Raw genomic sequence first — 10,701 nt, forward strand, 5'->3', positions numbered from 1 at the left:
TTGGAGGATATTACCTTTGATGAGTATGAAGTGTCACTCCTTGTCTTTTTTGATAACTTTGGGTTGGAAGTCGATTTTATTTGATATTAGAATGGCTACTCCAGCTTGTTTCTTCAGGCCATTTGCTTGGAAAATTGTTTTCTAGCCTTTCACTCTGAGGTAGTGTCTGTCTTTTTCCCTGAGATGGGTTTCCTGTAAGCATCAGAAAGTTGGGTCCTGTTTGTGTAGCCAGTCTGTTAGTCTGTGTCTTTTTATTGGGGAATTGGTTCCATTGATATTAAGAGATATTAAGGGAAAGTAATTGTTGCTTCCTATTGTTTTTGTTTTAGAGTTGGCATTCTGTTTTTGTGGCTGTCTTCTTTTTGGTTTGTTGAGGGATTACTTTCTTGTTTTTTCTAGAGTGTGTGTGGGTCCTTGCAGGTGTCCAGAGACTCCGAGGGCAAGGAACACCGGTGCTGGAGTGGACCGAAAGGGACTTGTGCCCCTAATCAGGCCAGGCTATCTGCTTCCCTAGATAATGCAGTCTCAGGTTCCGAGCAATTGGATTGGAGCAGACACTGTGTTCTACTCACCAGAGGTCTTAAGATCCTGTGGGGGATCCTGTGTGGGTTCTTGCAGGTGTCCTAGACACTTCTTAAAATTTATAAATTCACAAGGAATATCTGAATATCATAGTTTGTCATAGAGCTGTGATTAATTGAAGAAATCAATGAATATTTTAGTGTCTAAAAGTGAGAGTTAAAAAGTGAGACAGCTCAATTGAGGTGTGCCTTTATAACAGAACCCAGTGAGAGGTGGGCAAGAAGGGGGGATGCACAAATTGTGATACTATTTTGTCTTAAGACTTACAATATTTTAGTAATATACTTTATATGTTCTTATATCAAACTCTTAATTTTAATTCAAATCTTCATGCTTATTAAATGAAATTCTACCTTTCTGTGGAATTTTGATTTAAATAAATCTCTCTTTTCTCTTTTTCCAATTTTTTATTAGATATTTTCTTCATTTACATTTCTAATGCTATACCAAAAGTCCCCTAAACCCTCTCCCACCCTCTGCTCCCCTACCCACCCATTCCCACTTCTTGGCCCTGGTGTTCTTCTGTACTGGGGCATATAAAGTTTGCAAGACCAAGGGGCCTCTCTTCGCAATGATGGCCAACTAGACCATCTTCTGCTACATATGCAGCTAGAGACACAAGCTCTGGGGGGGGGGGGTACTGGTTAGTTAGTTCATAGGGCTGTAGCCTCCTTCAGCTCCTTGGGTACTTTCTGAAGCTCCTCCATTGGGGGCCCTGTGTTCCATCCAATAGCTGACTGTGAGCATCAACTTCTGTGTTTGCCATGCACTGGCATAGCCTCACAAGAGACAGGCATATCAGGGTCCTTTCAGCAAAATCTTCCTGGCATATGCAATAGTATCCGCGTTTGGTGGCTGATCATGGGTTAGATCCTTCTGTGTGGCAGTCTCTGGACTAAATAAATTTCTAATTAAAGAGAGATACCAATGTTTTTCTCTAAGATTTTCTAATTTTAAATTACTTGAATTATCTAATCAATAATCATGAGTTGCTTTTGAATCCCTGTCTTTATTGAGGGCCTGGTGAAGCTTATAGATTTTCTGAGGGCAAAGATGCATCCATTCTCACTCTTCTCCCAGTAGAAACAATACCACAAACCCTTTAAACCAGAATCTACTTCTTGTTTTAAAATTGAAACTGTTAGTAAGCCCAGGATTAGTTGATGGAGTTAAACGTTCAAAGTGGGCTAATTAAAAAAAATCTGGGAAAATTGAGATATAATTGAAAACATAAACATAATCATAATTTCTCCACTGGTTTTGTTTGTATGTGTGTTTGTACCTTTAAAGCTACAGGCTCGCTCCTCAGCATCTATTCCCAGCTGCCCTTGAAGATTGTATTTTTGTGATCAAGTTCTTTCTTCAGGATAAAGTTCTTGCAAAATATGGAGTGGATCCCACTCGCATCTGTATTTCAGGAGACAGCTCTGGGGGCACCTTGGCAGCAACAGTGACTCAACTGGTATGTTATATATATTATACCTGATAGAAACCAGCACAGTTTAGTCCTGAAATGAAAGAAATCGTCTGGATGCTGTGATTCTATTATTTTTAAACTATAACTTATACAATGTAAAATAATCCAGTAAATTTATTATTTTGCATGATTTTAGCTTTAGTTTTGGTTTTAAGTAAGTAATAGTAAATAAGGATTTCATAATCCTTCTCTTTCTCCCATCTATCTCTTTCTGTCTATCTCTATCTCTGTAAGTGTGTGTGTGTGTGTGTGTGTGTGTGTGTGTGTGTGTGTGTGTGCATGTTTACTGAGCATTGAATCCAATGTCCAATGCTGTGTGCTTGCTAGACAAAAGGTCTTCCATGAAACTATGTAATATCTTCCTTTTAAACTCTTCTCAAGTTAGCCTACCAAGTTTAAAAAATATCCCAAGGACTATGAACTACCATTTAATATAAGCTTTACTGTTAATATTTTAATGGTCAATTGTAATATCTCTTGTGATGTTGGTATCACTGTACTTGATGTGTATTAATTAATTTCTTGTCTCTGTAACTAGAAAAGATGACAAGAAGCAGCTAAAAGAGAAATGAGTTTTGGTGTGACAAGATACACTACATCATGGTAGAAAAGCCATGGAAGCAGGAGCGGGATTATCTCTGGATGGAGCAGGAGGGTGGAGCTGTTTGTTTACATTTCTCCAAGACACACAGAAAGAGTCATGAAGCAGAGGACATGTATAAATGGTGTCCAGTGGCTTGTTCCTCCTGGTTCACTTCATAGTCTCACCGATAGGCTAATGTCACAGAGGAATTTTCTTTCATGTTCCCTCATGTTACATAAATCTAGCTTTTGTCATGTTTTCAAACAAAATAAAACAAAACAAAACCAGCCAGAACAATTGAGTTTTTTTCACTTTGACACAGAAACAGATCATCATTCAACTCTAGCCTTTCCTCTCTTATTTATTCCTAATATCTTATATTAATATTGTGATACCAATATTCAACATATTCCAACTTTAAAGTCCCACAGTCTTTGCAAATTCCAAGACTTTGACAGTTCAGTCACTATAAATTATTCAAAGTCTATCTACAATTCCAAAGTCTATTACTGTGGGATCCTGTAAAATAATAAATTAATTAAATACTTTTGTATTCCAAGAAGGAAGAATCAGTATTGATTGTTCCAAGTAACCAAAAAATTTCACTCTAGTGGTTCTTAATTCAAAATATCACATAAATGGCCATGATAGAGTCTTTAAGAGATTTTCAAATTTCTGTACAAATGCTGCTTACTGGCTTGACTCTCATGGCTTGCTCTGTCAGTTTCATCTAGTACAGCCCACGCAGAAGCTGTGTTGTCCACAATGGGATGGGTACAGCTACAGCAATCACTAGTTACGAAAATATGCCACACTTTTGCCACAGGCCAATCCTATAGAGACATTTTCCAAGTAGCTTTATGTTCTTAGATATCTCTAGCTTGTGCTGATTTGACAAAAACTAACCAGGACACACATCAAGTACAGTTTGCACTGCCCATATATTCTTGGATGTTTCAGCTTTGCTTAAGGCGAAGTCAACTGGAGCCACATCCTTAAAGAAAACAGACATAAAAAATCAATAGCTCATTTGAGAGAGTGAGTCAAATTTAATGATGTTTAAGGATTGACACATATTATTTGCTAAGTAAATTTAATAATCTTCATAGACACTAGAAAGCTAAGCATGTGTGTACTTCAGTTCATGTTTACAGGAAGGGCATAACCACATTTATAATGATCTTACATCTCTTTGTATTTTAACTTTTTTCTCCTAAAGTTTTACTTAACTTTTTCATGTTTTACATGTATGAGTGGTTTTGCCTGCATGAATGTTTAAGTCCCATGTGCATGCAATGCTCACAGAGGCCAGAAGATGGCAATGTATTCCGCAGAAAGTGACGTTATTGACAGTTTTGAGCTACCATGTAGGTACTGGGATTCAAACTTGGATCCTCTACAAATGCAGCAAGTGCTCTTAACTGCTGGCACATTTCTACAGCTTGACAACATTTCTGTCATTAAGAGCAAATTATAAAATTTTTTACTGGAAAATAAAAGAGTATATGATTTTAGAACTTCCAAGAGCTATCTATTAATAGCATTTGCTAATTAATTCTGCAGAATATTTTTCTTTTTAATTCATAATTCAATTGGTTGACCAAAGATACTGAGCTGAATCTGAGCTGAATCTTTAGAACACCTGTCTTCAATGATGATTTTCCTCTTCAATTTTCTTTTGTTTCTTTTATTGAGAAAAATTAAAGAGTTCCTGTTTTAGAAATATGATAAAGTCATATCTTAAGCTATATTATATTCTTAAACTATGCATATCTTTATAGAGTCTTGTCTGTGCCATTTCTAAAATTCCTAACATATTCTAGTGTTACAATATAGCCTTTGATATTCAACTTCTTTATCGAGGAAGCGTCTCTCAATCAAATTCAGATCTCACCAATCTGGCTGTTCTTGCTAGCCAACTTACCTTAATGATGCCAGTTCTGCTTTCCCAGGCTGCAATAGCACACTACAGGCCTACATGTCACATAAATGGGTTCTGGAGAACCAAACTCTGGTTCTAATGCATTGTGAGGCAAGAACTTTAACAGCTAACACATGTTTCCCACAGTAGCCATTTAAATACCAATGAAAGTACTCTATCATTCATGCAGAATCACTGCCTTTGTGTGTCTTGTGCTTAGATATGTATTTTATACCTAGCAGAGGAGTGGAAGTGAGCACAGATTATGTCACTAGTACAAGTATGATACTATCTCCATTATAGGATGAATGTGCACATCCCATCAGCATCTATACTTTCTGCTTACTGCAAATTAACAAAGGATAGGCAGTAACAGCACTATGGCTCACCCATTTTTCTCACATTCTTTAGTTGCCCTGTAAATGGTTAAAATGGGAAATTACATAAGGAAGAAAGAATGTGAAGGGGTTCATTTGTTGCTTCTTCTTCATTGGTAGCAAGTTCTAATTTCAGGAGAAGCCAAGGCTATTACATCTTCAGGATCTTCAGGTTTTTTAGCATCTCACATTCAGATCTGGAACATGGGCTCAGAATTCTGGTGAATGTAAAAAGGGCCAAGAAATAAAGCAAAGTCTGAGATGGATAGAATTAAATATGCTATTGTAATGAAATAGCTATTGTGGGATTTACATGTCAGCATCAGTGAAACACACATGCCATCTCCTATGCTCATCTACATGATTCACTATCCTATTAAGTTCAATTGCATAGAACTGCATGTAAAAGAAATTATTAAGAATTTTAAATTATAGATTCTGAGCTTTTAAACAAACATGAGGTCCTTTTGGATACAGGGCTTTTGACAAGTCCTTGGCTGCACTTTCACACATGATCTCTAATGTACCACCACTAAAAACAATGTTGTTACACTATTCTAAACCATGCTATTGAAAACCAATATAAAATGTTAGAGATTACATACACAAAAGGAGTCATATATTTGGAGCAGATCAAGGAGGCATATAAGAGATGGTTTGATAGAGGAAAAGGAAGATAGAAATCATAAAATTATATTATAAATTCAAAAACAAAAAAAGTAATTAAAATGTGCCACTTTACTGAGGAAGAGTATTACAGTTTTTAAGTCAATTCTCTAGCTTACTAGGCTCATATGTCTTAATTGTAATTTTTCATGAAGTTTCAGAATGAGGAGTCATGTTGTTGAATGTGACATCATTTTTGTATCCTGAATTTAAAAGGAAATATCAAACAATTTCAGCTTTGTCCACATAGCAAGGGTAGAATTACATGTTATCACATTTCATTTATCTTTTGACCTTTGCAAACTAGTTTGAGTCATTTTTTTAAAGGAATAACATTCTCACCTTACTCATATTCTTTTAGTCAGTTTGTATATAGGGTAAGAAATAGATGCTGGTGCATGATCATTTTCAAGGATTCATTCTTGGATGATGTTTTCATGAGGCTCAATATGAGTGTATTTTCCTTCCCTGAAGGCTCAACTTTCTTCCATGGGTTTGTGCAGCACTTATTCACATTGCCTATATTAATTAGAAGACATACTTGTTAAGTAGCTGCTATCTGCTTTTAAATACTGTCTGTATGACTGCAGTGACTGTATGCTGCAATTGCTGTCTGTATGACTGCAATCTATCATTTTTTTAAGAGTATAAAAAGCTCAAAATAGTATTAGTTGATTCATCCTTGCATGCATAGTCTGAAAGGGACAGGAGTGGGCACTCAATCCCCTGGCTGGAGTTACAGACAGTTGTGAGCCACCATGTGAGTGCTAGCAATGGAAATCAGGACCTCTAGAAGAATAGCCAGTGCTATTGACTGGGCTATTTCTCCAGCTCCAAACTGCATATATTTTTAGGACATAGTTTGACACATGGTCTTTAATGCAAGGTGAGAATTGAACATTGGTGCATTGGACTTAAAGCATATTGTTCTGTGAATTTAGGAAGTGACTATCTTGCTTAGGTGTTTGTATGTACAAACATACAGGTGCACGCATATAGGTAAAATGAAAAAAAAATGCACCAGGGTATCTGCAATAATTGTTACTAGACTGATAACCCTGTAGTTGTGGATAGTATAGGGTCATTATCATTGGACAATTTATATACCATGTAACTGAAGAAGATTAAATTTGACCTAAGTCTTGAAATAAGATGGGTAAGGATGTTGGAGTCTAGATTAGCAGACAATATAAGGGAAGAAGTATGGCTATCAGGAGTGAAACATTTGTGGAAAATGTTGTGTCCTGGAGTGGGAACAATAAGACCTGCATCAATACTGCCTACCAGCAGATCTTGTCCTTTCTGCTTCCATTCCATGTATTCTGCTTTGTCAACCACACTGGGAAGAAAAAGGAACGGTTTCTACTCAACAATTGCTACACATGCTTCTTCATTTCTCTGGGGTGTCTACTAAAGTTTGTAAAGGTAGCTTCATGTAAAGTCTTGAAATAATTCAAGAAACCTATCACATGGTGGTTATTATATACCTCTTTTCATGATCTGGCTTTTCTAGCTAGGAAGGAGGGGATAGCCATCCAACTGCAGTGGTTTTCCATCCAAGGTTCTAGTACAGTGCAATAAAGGAGAGGGTCTCCGGGTTCATAGTAAGCTGAACACCACACATTGACTCTGGGGTCAAAGTAACTACCTTAAAACTCTGTGAGATATAAAAGACTAAAAAAGGCAGCAGTTTTGTTAACATCTGGACCCCCTTTGATCAAATCAGACCCCATGATTTCTCCAGCTGGTTAATGGATAAAATATTTGTGGTTACTGTTCAGATTTCCATGGTGTTAATAAATCCAAGCAATGATAAGTCTTCAATTACTGACCTTCAATTACTGGTCCTTTATAAGGACCATTATAAGTGAAGGTCCTATTTACCAGAGCTTCTGGGAGATTTGGTATGTTATACTCTGAAAGTATTTTAGTGTACCAGGAACCACTGTTTTGGGGACACTCCTTACCTTAGCTCTTTCCATTCTGCTAACCTGTTGATTTGCTGGCATTTCTTGGTTTCTTTTGATGTAAATTTTGTGGAGTTTAAAATATTGCTGAGAAAGTCATTATTCTCTTTTTAATTAATGTGTGAGTGATTTAATTTAATTAATTTTTCTCTTTTTTGTGTGTCTTCATGGATTTATATTCACATGAGTGTGCATATTTGTTTGCTCTGACATGTACATATGTCATACATATGTGTGTTTAAGCATGTGGCAGTCAGCTTGCTTTTTCCTCATTTTCCTTTCCATTCTTTATTCTTTTCTTTCTGAAATAGGCTCTTACTGTGAGGCATTTGTTGGCCTGTAACTTAATATACAAACCAGTTTTGCCTTGAAAATCACACACACACACACACACACACACACACAATATAAAGTATACATATATTACTTTCTACTGATCCCGGAGCTCACCAGGATCACCTATTAGATTAAATAGCCAATAAACTCAAATGTTCCTTTCTTTCTCTACCCTAGCCTAGCACTGGGGTGATGCTCCCACTATATCCAGGTCTAATTTCAGGTCATGTTCTTGAGGCTTATTCTGGCAATGATATTACCAATTGAGCCATCTCCCAAGAATAAGATTTCACTTAACTCATAAATTTCTTGTATATCTCAATGAGCCATGAAAAACTTAAACTGAAGCCGGGAGTGGTGGCACACGCCTTTAATCCTAGCACTCAGGAGGTAGAGGCAGGCAGATTTCTGAATTCGAGGCCAGCCTGATCTACAAAGTGAGTGGAACAGCCAGGGCTATACAGAGAAACCCTGTCTCCAAAACACAAACCAAACCAAACCAACCAACCAAACAAACAAACAAAAAACTTAAACTGAAGTATAATCTTCCTGTTTCTCAAGTACCATCAGGAGGCATTAACTGAATTGGGGACCATGTCAATTATACATGAGAGAGCTACTGCTTGTCTTAGCCTCAGTTTTACTCTTCTACTACTTACTCTCCAAATGATCTGGGACACTGCATTTAATTTGGAAAAGTACCAGCCTAAAGACACTGGGAAGGATCAAGAGTCTGACAACATTTCCTTAGGAAAAAAAATTCTTTCTTCATTTTCCTTATGAACTTGCTGGACTGTGCCTATTGTATGTGCATTTTGGAGTTTGTCAGATAATTTTTTGGGGGATGGGTTGTTGAGAGTTCAACTAATCCTCTTCCTTTATGTAAATTAACTTCTTTGATGGGGCTTGTCCTTGATCTAAACAGATCTCCCCTGTGGAGGGTTGTAAGGCTGTAGAGACAGACATTTGTGGTTGTTGTAGTACTGTATAAAACACATGTGCTGCTTAAGTGATGATCCTTTGGAGGCCACTGTACATTTCTCCTGAAGTGAGCAGGACTATAAAATGAGAGGGAAGAATATCCTTAAAGCTACAAACTCTCATTTTTGGTAAAGACAGATTACACATAAATTGTTTGACTACTTCCTTTTGCCCTTCTGATTTTTGTATTTTCTGTCATATTATAATACTAATTAGCTAAAGGTAAGGCATATGATAGTACTGTTTTCAACATGTAACAACAAATGGTTATGTTCATTTGAATGAGCACTGACATGCTGTTTTATTATATTTATTGTCTGTTCCTTTAATTACTATTTGTCAAACATTGTTATAAGCAAGTTGGGTATCATGACATATGTCTATGTCCAGATCACTTGGGAGGCGAGACGTTTTATATAGATAAAAATAACTTGTCACCAAAAACTAAAAAAGTATTTTTGAACATAATCTTTCTGTCATGTTCAGTAGGACTCCAGATCATGGTCCTATTTGCTTGCCATGTGTGAATGAATGTGTGTGAACAGGAGAGTATGTACCACTTTCTCACTGAAGAAGATGAATGATGTTCATGCTTCAAAGAATGAGAAAATATGAGAGTAGTCATTAGACACTGGGTTTGTAAATTTATTTACCTCAAGTGACTAAAACAAAGGTGCCACGCCTTCTGCTTAAAAGCTATTGACTCATTAACACTCATATTGTTTTACAGCTACAGGATGATCCAGACTACAAAAACAAAATTAAGGCACAAACCTTGCTATATCCTGCACTACAGGCACTTGATACCTTAATGCCATCTCATAGAGAATATAAGCATGGTCCCTTTCTGACGAGGGAGGTAGCAATTAGGCTGACATGTCTATATTTATCAGAAGATAAAGAATTGCCCAAGACAATACTGAGAAATGCTCATGTGCCTCAAGAGTCAAGACATTTGTTCAAGTTTGTTAACTGGAGTGACTTCCTTCCTGAAAAGTACAAAAAGAACCATGTTTACACTATGCCAGTTCTTGGAAATCTAAATGCATCCCATCCAGGACTTGTGGATAGTAGGGCATCACCTTTATTAGTCAATGATTCCCAGTTACAGAAATTGCCATTAACTTACATCCTCACATGTGAACATGACATCCTAAGAGATGATGGACTTATTTATGTCACACGACTCAGAAAGGTTGGAGTTCCCATCATCCATGACCACGTAGAGGATGGAGTCCATGGAGCCATATCATTCGCCACAGCACCGTTTTATTTAAACTTAGGTCTGAGATTAATAGATAAGTATATAATTTGTTTAAAAGAAAATCTATGATGGTACATGTAGCTAGTTGGTCATTTATTTAGCAATGCAACCAAAACATTATACTTTAAAATATTTTAAAATTAAAGAGTTTATCTATGACTTGAACTTTGGATAAACATAATTTAATTGGGTGTGTTAGGACAGTTACTTTGCTAATTTTCAATGCTGACAAAACTGGGATATTTGTTTCATTGTCATCTTTATTATCATGAGTTAAGATACTCTTTAAGATTTCTAATCTAGTAGTTCAGTACTAAAAATTGAGATTCTGATACTTTAGGTAAACTTAAAAATTATGATTAAAATTGCCAATGTTCCATTGACTGCAGCTTGCAGTTTGATTGCAAATTTAAGATCTTTAATTCACCTATACATTGTAATTAGGATAATTACAAGAGTAATCATTTTATGAGAGTGTTAATATAGCTCTTTGTGGCTATACAGCCATACAAAGCTCAGAGCAGCCTCAGTGGGGCTTGTGGCTTTC

General features: G+C 36.5%; 1 protein-coding gene across 1 annotated transcript in view; it reads left to right on the top strand.

Moving 5' to 3' along the window:
- The window catches only part of LOC110291974 (arylacetamide deacetylase-like 2), a 14,782-nt gene extending 4,559 nt beyond the window's left edge, over positions 1-10,223 (top strand). The window contains exons 4-5 of the mRNA XM_021159153.1: positions 1,873-2,044; positions 9,621-10,223. Coding sequence (XP_021014812.1) covers positions 1,873-2,044; positions 9,621-10,223 — 775 coding nt within the window. The remainder of the gene's footprint in view (positions 1-1,872; positions 2,045-9,620) is intronic.
- Positions 10,224-10,701: the final 478 nt, after the last annotated feature.

The sequence above is a fragment of the Mus caroli genome, chromosome 3 (assembly GCF_900094665.2).
Source record: "Mus caroli chromosome 3, CAROLI_EIJ_v1.1, whole genome shotgun sequence".
Lineage (NCBI taxonomy): Eukaryota > Metazoa > Chordata > Mammalia > Rodentia > Muridae > Mus > Mus caroli.